At 45.7% G+C, this 13,070-nt stretch overlaps 1 protein-coding gene across 1 annotated transcript; it reads right to left on the reverse strand.

Annotated features, from left to right (window-relative positions):
* Positions 1-4,474: 4,474 nt before the first annotated feature.
* LOC129382512 (uncharacterized) lies at positions 4,475-8,751 on the reverse strand. Its single transcript, XM_055066593.2, has 5 exons — positions 8,639-8,751; positions 7,978-8,135; positions 7,603-7,676; positions 5,216-5,302; positions 4,475-4,742 (listed from the first exon to the last, which is right to left on the reverse strand). Exons 1-5 carry the CDS (start codon positions 8,741-8,743, stop codon positions 4,612-4,614), a joined length of 555 nt encoding a protein of 184 aa, XP_054922568.2. The 5' UTR covers positions 8,744-8,751; the 3' UTR covers positions 4,475-4,611.
* Between the last annotated feature and the right edge of the window lie 4,319 nt (positions 8,752-13,070).

Here is a 13,070-nt window from a genome sequence, read left to right on the forward strand (position 1 = left end):
AATGAGAGAAAGAGAGGAGGCAGGGAAAAGGTGCAACCGTACCCTGTACCGTCGCAGTCAGGAAACGGGTGATTAGCCTTACCCCTCCGCGCACCTAACATGACACGGGAGAAAGAAAATGCGTCCTCAAAATTCATTGCTCATATTGGCGATCTTGAGTAAAGGAGTGAGCGAATAAATGTCGCTCGCGTTTCTCTGTGTTCTGTGTGCTATCTGGACAAAAACAAGCGGTGTACGCAAGGTAACATTTGACATCACGTTGCGACTGTCGTTGCCGTCAACTTCACCGTCAAATACCGTCAATCAACGTAAACAGCACAGATAGCTTCGCTTACATTGATTCCCACAGTGCGTGGGATCTGCATATCTTTTTCTTGTCTTCCTCATTTGCTGCACGGTGCAATTATAGCAGCGGCATTGTACCTTTGCATTGCATGATTAACTAAAGTCACGTGTCATGGTGAGTGACGTAGCTAGCAGGGCGTTCTACGTCACGGAATTTGTGCGTATGCCCTTGATTCCTTGGCTGGGAAAAGCTTCCTCGAGACGGAGGACAAGGGATGACCGATCTGATACGTCAGCTGCTTTTTGGGGTGGCGAGCATAATTCTTTGCAGACACGATTGTCGGTGCGTGATATCTACGGTTTCGCTTGTTTGTTTAAAATGGGCAAACCTTGTGAGGAAACTCTTTATTAAAGAACCCCAGGTAGTCAAAACTAATCTGGAATCCTCTCTGCGGCATGCTTCTTATCTATATCGTGGTTTTGGCACGTCACACCCAGATTTCTTTTTATTGCGATAGCGATTATATGGACACTCCAGGCGACTTCTGCCATCGCCGTCGTCGTGATGTTCCGTGTAAAGTCCAAGGGCGGTAACATCGTCGCCGCGCGCCCTACGGCAGCCGACGATCGCCGCTCAATCTCGTCCGCGCGACAGGGAGGAAAGCGGGGAGGACGCGCGCCGTCTTCCGTCGCGCGCGAGACACCCAATGTTGCGAAGCTCCGGGGGGGGGGGGGAAGGGAGGTGGGCGGCGTTCTGCTCTGGCTGCCACGGCGTATGTGGCGGCCGCGTGCGGTTGCACGGCCATATCTTGTGAGCGATATGTGTTGGGACAGAGTCTAGGTGCCTCGACGGCCTCGTAGCTTTCTCCGGCGTTCAGTTTGCGTTGCAGCGATAGACAGCACGAAGGTAACTTCGCTCGCTGCTGCTGCCGCGCTTCCTCGCGTCAGTGTTTTGGCAGGGAGTGTCCGTGGTCATCGAGTACGATGTGTTCCTGTCTGCTGTGCGCGTTGACACCATGATTGTTAATTTAGATATCAAGCGAATGCTTACAGGTTGATACGGCCGATAAAAGTACTATCCTCACTTCGTATGGCTGTCCGATAATTTGCTATCGGAATCGATGCTTCGCTTTTTGGGCGGAACTGCGATTTTTTTTATTGCGTTAGTAATATGACTGTCAAAGTGGAAAGGAAGTATCCGGGAAGTGCGAAAAGTGCAAATATATATATATATTTACGTGGGGGGATGAGTGTATATCGTGCAACGTTGTGGCATGTACGGTTTAATTAACAAGCCAGAACGTTGCGCGATACACAGGCAGATCGGTTGATCAAGCGTCGTGCATGGAGCGCGCGAGCTCTGTTTTCGAGCGAGGCGTTGACGATGCGCCTGAAGCACACGCCTATCTTCTTCGCTATAATAATAATAATAATAATAATAAATTTTCCAGCTTGATGCTTATGTTGAAGACGTGCTTATGTTATGTTGAGGACGTGGTCGTCTTTTCTCCTGACTTCGCCTTACATTATTATTATTATTATTATTATTATTATTATTATTATTATTATTATTATTATTATTATTATTATTATTATTATTATTATTATTATTATTCGGGGAAGGAAAAGTTCTGTTCTTGTAACTCTTTTTGCGTTGATATTGATATTTTTTATGAGCCACTGTCATTATATTGTTCCAGGCTTCCCATTGGCGTATCTTAGCATCTTCACGATGCTCAAGTACTTTTTTTTCTCTCGTTTTATTTTAATATTAATTGTTTTACATGTGTAAGCATTCCTATTCCTACGCACCGAGATAACCCATCCGTCCGCCCATCACATAAGACGAATCGCTATAAAGAAATTAATGTATAAAACAGAATAAATTTGAAAGCAAGAACGTTGGCGGTGGTCAATGAGCAGTCAATGAGTTCATAAGGCTAAGGAGTGATGAGGGCTTAATGAATCTTATTACAGTTGATAATTGCTCGACGCGAATGGATAAGGTGCTAAAGAGCGATAAGGGCCTATAATGGTCGGGGCAATTCTGATAAGGTTAATAAGCGCCGATAAGGGTTGACAGTGGTTGGATCAAGTCCGATAAAGTTGATAAGCACAGCTAAAGAGGAATAACTATTGGACCAAATTTGATAAGGTTGATGCAGCCGGTAAATGTTTGCTCGGATCGAGTCCGATATGGTTCATAACAACTAATAAGGGTTGATAAGGGTCGGATCTAGTCCGATAGAGATTGATAAAGGTATGTACAGGTGGGATTAAGTTTCATAACATTGATAACACCTTGCTGCGTGGAGATGTGGAGGCGGTACAATACTCACTCATACTTAGACAACTCCCAGATTATTTCCTGTGTGATGTTGTTTTCTTTTATTTATTCCGATACCTCAAAGGCCCCCGAAGGAGTTGTGTGCGCGTACATTTTATTTAACATCAGTTCGATATCTTGGTTTTTTTTTAACGTAAAGTTTGTTTTTCCAGAAGTGTCCTTGCATATTTATCGTGTTTCTTCTTGTTCCCCGTATTGTACCGGATTGTTCTCTTTTTGTTGCTATTTTCATGGGATTGTGTTACTCACATTCCCTTGTAGCTACTCTTTATTGCAATATTTTTCTGATTCTATTTGTGGCGCCAGCATGAAGATCTTTATGTTTTTCCCGCGCACGCTAAGTACACGATTGATTGATTGATTGATTGATTGATTGATTGATTGATTGATTGATTGATTGATTGATTGATTGATTGATTGATTGATTGATTTATTGATGTGCTTTTATAGGACACAGGCGCTAAGAAAGATGCTGTAGTGGGCATCTCCGGATTAACAGAAGCACGCTAACACACACGCACACGCACAGATAGATACACGCACGCACGGAATAACTCTGACGCAAGTTTCTGAGAAACACGACCGTTTCAGCTCGCGTGACCGTGACATGCAGTAGACCGTATCACTTCCTCGAAAGTCACGTAACGAGCTAACAAAACGTGCTTACTTGTTTTTGCACGCCTTGCACTCATTTGCGCAAGGCTATCCATGTGTTGAGGTAGAAAACAAAAAAGGAATTTTCCATTTTCTTACGCAAATTCTATTTTGTGAGGCGATTCGATTTCACTTCGTGACAGTCCATGTCCTCGTTCTCCTCGTGAGGGTAAGAATGCCAGAAGCAACACGAGAAGTTGCTTGAAAGTGAGCTCAATTCACACTGTAGACGCCAGTGAAAGCTGAGCCGAGATGAAGCTGGAAAACGGCGTATAGCTGTGTTTAGTTTCTCTGAGATCTGCATGTACGTACGAGAGACTTCACGCGTGTGATTTTCTGGTATTTCTGTTTCTTGACTGCTCTCCTGTCTATGGTGTTGGGCTGCTGAGCACGAGGTCGCGGGATCGAATCCCGGCCACGGCGGCCGCATTTCGATGGGGGCGAAATGCGAAAACATCCGTGTACTTAGATTTAGGTGCGCGTTAAAGAACCCCAGGTGGTCGAAATTTCCGGAGTCCTCCACTACGGCGTGCCTCATAATGAGAAAGTCGTTTTGGCACGTAAAACCCCATAATTTAATTTTTTTTGCTCTCCTGTCTTAGTGTTTTACACTTTATCCTTTTTTTTTTTTGAAGCTCCCGATTGATTTAAGGCTTAGTTTGCTACTTGTTCGTCTATTTAGCTATTATGGTTGTTTCAGTTCGGCCTGCAGCAGTTGACTTGTGTTTTTAGTGTAGCGTCAGCACGAAGACCTGTGAGCTTAAACATTCGTGGAGCCAAACCGGTAGTTTGTGCCTGGGCACTGTAAGGTACCCTTTCTTATTATATGTATTCTATGTAGTCCTTTCTTATTATATGTATAGTGAATGCCCCTAATGCATTTATGAAATGTGTCCATTTCTTAGCCCAGCCCACTTAATGAGTCTGATTTTGCGCTGATGTGTCTGAGGTCGTCATTATTATCGTAATGGCCATGGCTGTAACCATGGGCGCCAGGGCTGCAAACTCTGCTCAGTTCGACACGCGGATCGATCATTTTTTACGTTTTCCGAACATTTTTTTTTTTTAAACCGCCGGTCGCAGATAGCATGCAGGCGTCGGATCGAAGAATGTTTCGCATTGTATCCGCACAGCGCCAGACCTGCGCAGCTTTTCTTTTCTTGTTTGTGACAGAGAAAACAACCCAAGTGGATAATGCATACAGTGTATTTGGTCTTTCGATGTTAAGTGCGGTTGAACAGAAGGACGACGTAACGGTGGCGCGATGAAATTGCAGCCGTATATATATATATATATATAAGCCTTCTTCGAGGTGTGAATGGGGCTTATAAAGTGCAGCCGTCGTCCAGCAGGTGGTAATGCTTGTCGCTGCCGCAGAGCAGGTTGAATATGAACTGGCACGCAGGGTCGATCTGCCTAGCCCTGCTCGCCGGTACGAAGAGTGTGCAAGCGTCCTCTGCGATTACAAGAACGAAGAAAAATACGACTGTTAGGAGCCAGAAAGTATAAGAGGCGAATATTGATTGATTGATTGATTGATTGATTGATTGATTGATTGATTGATTGATTGATTGATTGATTGATTGATTGATTGATTGATTGATTGATTGATTGATTGATTGAATAAGTTATTTACCATGATTCCAGCTGCTATCTCACCTTCGGACCCGTTAATTGTGACAATTTTTCAAAAAAAAAGTAAGAAATAAAACTTAAGGCGCGTATGCCTTTAATGAGTAGCTCCGAGACCTACCGGTAAGATTCCTTGCGAGAGAGTCTGTGATCGTCGAGACAAGCAAATGAAGCGGCAAGTGCCTGCTGTCCGCTCGCTTAGCTGGGTGCCGGCACACGGTAAACTTGTTGCGGCAAATAGAAGACGTACTAATCGAACACATTGGTGCAGCGAGTTAGTAGTAGCGCTGCACTCACCGCCGGCGTAAGGGTTCCTGTACACCTTGCACTTGTCGCAATCGGAGTACACGCTGAACAGTTGAAGGTGAGATCCCTTTCCAGGTCCTGAGCACAAAGTGGCAGTAAACAAGGCGAGCACGCACAGAATCATCACTTTGCGCGGCGACAACACGCTATGCTGAAGTGAACGCACGTAAACGCGAAGCGCGCAAGCGCTCACCTCTCCTCCCCCCCTTCCCCGCCATTCCCCCTCGCCCAACACCCACACAGGCACGCAGGCACACATACACGTACACAAACGCACACACACTCACACACACGCATCTAACAAATAAAGAACTTGATATCGTTACGGGCCAGTGGAGCGCCGTTGTGTAATATACACGGTGTCCCAGCTAACTTTAGCCAGAGTTTAAAAATATGCGAATGCCACGTAGCTGGACGGAACCAAGGTAACTTTGTTGACCGTCGCTCGGAGATACTCGGATGATTTTTTTTTTCATTCTAAACACACCATTAGTCCTAATTAATTAACTTCCCAGATATTATGATTACATGAAAAGTGTCAACGAGAAAATTGTAGAGCGACATTAAAAACTCCCGGTACAACTTTCTGTTGCTCAATACGTGATACATAAAAGTACTTTTCCGAGCGTGAAAGAAGCCCGCGAATACACGCAAAGGCCTTCGAGCGGCCAGTCGCGCGGCAATTTTGCGTACACTTGCGGGCTTCTTCCCGCTCTGAAAAACACTTTCATGTAGCACGTATTGAGCAACAGAAAGCTGTATCGGGAGTATTTTATGTCGCTCTACAATTTTCTCATTGACACTTTTAATCTGATGATATCTGGGAAATTAATTAATTATGATTAATTGTCTAATTAAATTAAATTAAATTAAATTATGGAGTTTTACGTGCCAGAACCACGATCTGGTTGTGAGGCACGCCGTAGTGGGGGACTCCGGAAATTTGGACAACCTGCAGGGGGTTCTTTAACGTGCACCTAAATCTCAGTACACGGGTGTCTTCGCATGTCGCCCCCATCGTAATGCGGCTGCCATGGCCCGGATTCAATCCCGCGACCTCGTGCTTAGCAGCCCAACACCATAGCCACTAAGAAACCACTAATTGTCTAATTAGGCGGAATGAAATAAAAATAATAATTTGAGTATCTCCAAGCGACGGCGAACCACATTGCTTTGGTTTTGTCTAGCTACGTGGCATTCGCATATTTTTAAACTATGGCTAAGGTTAGCTGGGACACCCTGTGTATCTTATTATTACTATACTTCTAGGTTGTTGCCAATTTGGCTCCTTTGTTTTGTCAGTTAAACCTGTTCCCGGATGTAGGATAATCCACCATCTGGAAAGCTGCCGTTCCTAGAGCATCAGAACGATATAGGCAAGTTTGGGGAACTTTTGAGAAACTGATAGGCGCACGTCAGTGGTGTGGTCTTGCACTGAGGGAACGAGGTCGCGGTGATTCGGTGTCAGATCTTCTCACGAAATTTCGTTTATCCCTGTGACAAGAAACACCTTACAAGCAGGTAGAAGTTTCATTGTGAGTATGGTAGTGAACTACCTATGGTCGGCAGCATATTCTGCACCAAATACCCAGTCTGCTTAATCAACTTGGCAACATTTTAGACCTAAATAAACAAATTTTCAAAAATAGGTTCGATTTCTGTTGATGTACACAAAGAAAGAAATCAAAAACAATAAACAAAGCAATATGAGGAAGAGGAAGCATAAACAGGAAAGGCGCTAGAAATTTGCTGTGCACCCTACACAGGGAGCGAGGATAAAATGGCAATAGAAAGAGGAAAAGAGGGAGAGGGTTACCGCGGCATTGAGTATAGTTATGGCCCTGGCTATTCAACTGCCGCAAACATTTTTATCATGAACCTGGGACCTGAAGACACATCCAGCTGGATATTTCACCGACCTTAATCCGAGGCAAATAACTCCTGTCAAGTGCAGGTCGTCGGAACATTTTTATTAAATCTCGGAAAGCGTGGGACAGTCCTGCCGAAGTCTGGGACGGTTTGCAACCATGTATACGTGAAGATTGATTGATTGATTGATTGATTGATTGATTGATTGATTGATTGATTGATTGATTGATTGATTGATTGATTGATTGATTGATTGATTGATTGATTGATTGATTGATTGATTGATTGATTGATTGATTGATTGAGTTTAGCGTCACTAGAAACTCGGGCTTTGAAGGACGTCGTAGTAGAAAACTACGGGCTAATTTCGACCACCAGAGATCCCTTGGCATGCGCTTAAATCGATGTGCACAAGTGTTTTCCGCATTCCACCGCCCTCGGAGCAGTCACTCTAAGCCATTCAATGCAGTACAACATCTGGCCCTTTGTAAGCCGGGAATGGTGCTTACCTTCCAGGAAAGTGACGTTTAGCAGATTCTTATGGTGGTACCCTTCTGTGCTCATCAATGTAACCTTGTTTCTCCTGCGAAGACAACAAGAGCACCATCGGAAAAACGCTATGACAGAGCGAACTTTGATGCGTAAAACAGCAGAGTATATACAACGCGATATGTATTATATCGCATTCAACCTACGAAATAGGCGAAATATCTGTGCTCTATATAATCACGCGCGCATATTGCGCTGTGATCATAGCAAATTTTTTTACATAACAAGGCCCGAGTGTGTATTATGTTTGCATACATACGGCGTGCAATTTACACTACAGCCTTCAACATTGCCAAAACGGGCAAAACACGAATAGGGAGTAGATGATCGCTCACGATTTTTCGGTGTGTCCGTACTCGACGACGTTCTCGGTGACGTCGCCCTGGAGAGGGGCCGTCTGCGTGACCCGGATGCACTTGGCGGTGCCGCCGATGTACGGGTCGTTCTCGAAGTTTCTCAACACGGCAAACCACGGCGTCTCGTACGGGAAGCACTGCAAGCAGCAACACGCGAACCGAGTCGAAGCAAAAATACGCTCAACAGCTTACGTGTTATGCATTGTACATACACGTACATAACTATCTAGAACATCCGCTATGGCTCAGTGGCTATCCCGTTGCCACGCTGCAATTTTTCGTCTCGCAAGATAAGTCCTTGCGTGTATCTTATAGAAACCCAAGTGGTCAAAATTATTCGGAGCCCCTCACTACGGCATTGCTTATATTACGTTTCTGTGTGTGTGTGTGTCTGTATGTGCGTGCGTGTCTGCGTGTTTGTGTGCGTCATTATAGGTGAATACAAGGACCCACTGCTATATTACTCGACGAATTTAATTTTGCCCTAACAGGACGTTGTGCGTCAACCTGCATTCGAGCTCTGACTTTATAACCCACATTGCGCGAGCAAATACGCGGCCCCATTGTTCGCAGCAAAACGTGCCCCAAACATATACATACAGTTTCATAGGACGGGGAAAAGGCGGGTGCCTAGTGATACCTTGCGTTCATCTTGAAATTCCCCAAGATCCGGCCTGCGCTCGAGGTGTACAGCGTTGGCAGCAACCGCGAGAAAGCCGAACGCAAGGGCGAATCCTAACGACATGGTTCGTCTGCTCTTTTGGCTCAGAGCAGACTACGCAGCGCGGAGTCTTTTTATAGCACCCGGTCCATCCGGTCAGGATGAACGCCATTTCATTTTGTTGCCCCTCTGCATTACTTGTCCAGACCTTTATATACGGTAAAATTTATCCCTGAGTTTGAAGCAAGGATGTACGCTGATACAGCTAAAATAAAGAAGAAAAGTCTCAACTTTCAGAAGTAAAAAAAGAAGAGACAGCATGGCCGATGTATCGTGGTTAGCGGCGCGCGTCTGCAAAAGCATGCCGCGCCAGACGACGGTAAAAGGATTGTTGCCCTTAAAGATGTCGGGCTCTTAGTACCAAGAGGCGTTTATCCAGTGCATGTTCATGTATTTTCTTTCTTATACGATAAGACGTTCGACGAGGCTCGTCGTCTGCAGTGTTATCTTTCAAGTCCGAGTGCGCTGTAGCTCCGCCTCATCAACTGCGTGCACTACAGCGAAGGCTCGATAGGGCTCGTGTCAGCTAACCATTGAGAGCCGGCTGCGAGTTTCAGAGAAGTGAGAACCACCACTCATTGTGCGCCACTCATCTCTCCACGAAGCTTCCATTCAGTCGGATTTGTCGGCGGAGCGCGATCAGGGGAGGACATTGGGGGAGCCCTTCCTTTAGCGTTTGGCTGACGCGACCCGTATCTTTCTCTGCACTGCACGCCGTTCGTGAGGTGGAGTATAAACCTGTGCTCTTTGTCGGATGCAGTGCCTCTGTAATGAATGTAGATGGGGCAGCAACTATCGGCGTGCGGAAGCAGCACACTCGTGTGTCGCACGAAGATTCCGCGCGCCTCATCATTCACGCTGTCATGTATGCAAATGAGCACCGCAGAAAGTGTCGCCGGGACCGGTTTTAGCGCTTCCTTTCGAGTTGTGAGCCTGTTGCCGAACGTTTCTCCCGTCCCACGCCGATGTTGACAAAAAGCGAAGAGGGGGGGAGAGTTTTTCTGCTGCTAGAGCCAGTTATACCAATATAGAAGAAAAAAAAACAGAAAAATAACAGAACTCAATCAACACAAGAGGCGAGATAACGACAGAAGACGCGTGCATTCCGTATATAATAACTGGTAAACTGAACATATAAACTTCGAAAAAACAGAAGTAGTAACCAAGTCCGGAGAGAAATTAGGCAAAATAGGCTTGACACTGGGTTAATTCTCTATCTCGATTTGTTCCGTACCACGAAGCCTGAAATCTTTCACCTCATCATCAATTCACGTTGACGTTCATCGGACGTATGAACGCCTCCGTAATGCTTACAACTTTAGTGATCACTGTTACAGAAAGTAGCCTAAGGCCATTTGCTCTTCCTTGGAGCGGGTAATGAGCTTTCGTGCAAGAGGTGTGCGGGGCCATCGAGCACGGATCTGTTCTGCCCTTCGTTTTTACTACGGCAGCAATATAGCACCTTCTGCTCCGATGTACCACGTGGTCCTTTAAACGTTTTCATTATCTAAGATCTTCGCACCGTAAATTCACCCTTAGTAATTGGCGCAGGAAGTCATGTATACGATCACCGTTGCAGGTCATCAATTCGACTGGCATTAGTGGCCAGTTGATAGCCGTACCCGAGCATGCGCGCGTACTTAGTCAAATATCCCTATTTCTCTTCCAGTGTTCAAACTCACTCACGCCTGCAGAACTAAAGCAAGTATAGTGTCGAACACGCGACGCCTTAAGCTAGAGGACTCGCACAAGCAAGAAATCATATTCCCAGTTGATCCACACACCCCAATATGCGAAATCACACCAGTGTCATATATGACGCCAAGCCGGAACACGTTTTATACCCACACACACAAAAAAAATCTCCGAACCGGAGAAGACGGATCCCCCAGATGTGGGAGATATAAAGTTTAAAAATCCAAACCCATTTCGCCCTGCGAAGGTGGCTGACCAGTGGAGCTGTAAACATCGTGGTAAGAAAACTTGTGGTGAAGTCTTTATTGCACCACTCATTGTCACTTAGTAAAGACGGTCACAATGGCTTTGGGGTCGCTATGATTTACGCTGATCGCTATACTCGCAACTGCAGACACATTCCTTGATAATGTCAAATCGATGCACGTACCCCGAGATGGGTGTTCGGTTGGGCCGGATCAAATTGGTCAAAATTTCCGGAGTCCCACACTACGGCGTGCCTCATAACCACATCATTGTACTGTCACGTAAAACGCTCTAATTTAATATCTTTAATTTATTCATAATTACAATGTAAATAAGCCTCTAGTTTGGAGTCATTCCTGTCACTTCTTTTTTTTTAATGTGAATTGAATCACTGGCTCAAAAGTCACGTGCAACGGAATTATTGGCTGCAGGCATTGCAAGAAAAAACAAAGATTATGCGCAACTATCGACGATTTGTCTATGTAATCAAATAGAACAAATGACCGACCGACGTCTATGTAAGCAAATAGAACAAATAACCAACCGACGTGACCGACCGACTGACCGTGTTCTTTGCCGATTCCCACCAACCACAAAAACGAGCCCAAGATGCAAAGAAAGCTATTCGCTCTGAAATTATTCCTTCACCATGCATCACTGATCTATGGCAGTACCTCCGTGTACAACGATTGTGCGTAGCAACACTCCGCACAGTGAAATGAAACTAAGTCACTTTGGGCAAGCAGAGGGTTATATTTACCCGCAGCTTAATGCACGCGTCTAGTATTTCGTTCCTTCTTTTTTTCTTTTTAACTTGCCACTACTGTACGTGACCGGCAGAAGCAAGTCCCGTACTCAAATGTGTGCGTACATGCGACTGACAGAGTACTCCGGACAAACATATTCGGCTCATTTTCTGGTTCAGCACTTCCGCTTCATCTCGTCCTTGAGCGAGAGCATCGTTTCCAATCCGGCGTTCTCGGAGAAGCTAGAACTCGCCACCAGTGCCACACCTCGTTATGCCTCGCACCCACCGTGTCCATTGTCTTATTCGGCTACTTCCCACCGTCCTGCACATCGCGGTTCGCCCTATGGCCTCGTTCTACACACCTGTCGAACATCGGCAAGAGGTCCTTTATCGACGCTTTCGTCGAGGAACAGCCTTACTTAGTGCACAAATTACAAGGAACGAAAAGAAAGTGAAATGACAGAGCGCTTCTTCATAGCCGTGACGGTGGTTTGCACTTCCATGTGCCATGGTAGCTCAGGGGAGTTGAGCTGCTGAGATCGAAGTCGCGGGTTCGATCCCGGCAGCAGTGGTCGCATTTCGATGGAAGCGAACTGCCAAAACGTTCGTGTACGTAGATTTAGGTGCACGTTAAAAAGCCCTCAAGTGATCGGAAATTTTTCCGGGGACCCCTCCCCCCCACATGGCAGGCCTCGTATTCATATTCTGGTTTTGGCATGCAAAGCCCCAGAATTCATTTAGCTTGAACTTTCAGTTTCTGCATATATAGGCCTTCGAAGAATCACAGGAAACACTGTCCCTGTCAGTCACGGTGTCCACATGTGTAAACGTGACCTGTTTTTTTTTTTTTCAGTTCTGTCCAGCGGTGGTAACGAAAAAAAAAAGGAAATCGTGAGCAATTGCACTATGTGAAGGAAGATGACCAGCGAAGCTGTTAAGCACACGACACAGAGGTGACACAGAATGTTGAACAAAAGTACGTACACATCTGTTGTCCCAATCGGCGGTCATCGTGACTATACGTACGCACACACATTCTCGTATCACCTCTGTTATTAAATGCGTAAGCATTTCTACGCCTACCCAACGACAAATTAGTCCGTCACATAAGGCAGCGAATGTCTCATACCCCCTTAAGCAATGGTTCATACCACCGTAAGCAAGCAAAAAAGAGATTATCTACCTGAGAATTTGTCCCTATAAAAGTATACTGATATTGAATATGGTGCCTATTGATAACTAATCTACTGAAAATGCATATTTAAGTGATGAGACGTGTAAGCTTTTGCATAGAATGAAGGGACTTTGCATCAAATTCGAAAGCTGAGATTTTTCACACGCAGATTTGTTGACGGACATGAAAAAAATCCACGGAACCCCTGCCATCATCGCTGTAAAAAGGAAGAACACTTATCTGCGGGCTCATCTAACCCGCTGATCGTAGAGAGGTTTTGCAGCGAAGCTGTCACGGGAAGTTCTACAGACGGTTCGCGTGCGGCGGCAGTGAACGCTAACGGCGGCGTGCGATTGCATGTTTGGTGTCGATTGTCAATCGACTAACAACCAGCGACGAATCCTGCGTCAGAACCGCGAAGCGCCCGTACGACCAGGCCGTCGGTGAGAACGCGCAGCTGAACCCCGGCGTCGGTGATGAGCTCTCAC

Source organism: Dermacentor andersoni, chromosome 6, assembly GCF_023375885.2.
Source record: "Dermacentor andersoni chromosome 6, qqDerAnde1_hic_scaffold, whole genome shotgun sequence".
Classification (NCBI taxonomy): Eukaryota; Metazoa; Arthropoda; class Arachnida; order Ixodida; family Ixodidae; genus Dermacentor; species Dermacentor andersoni.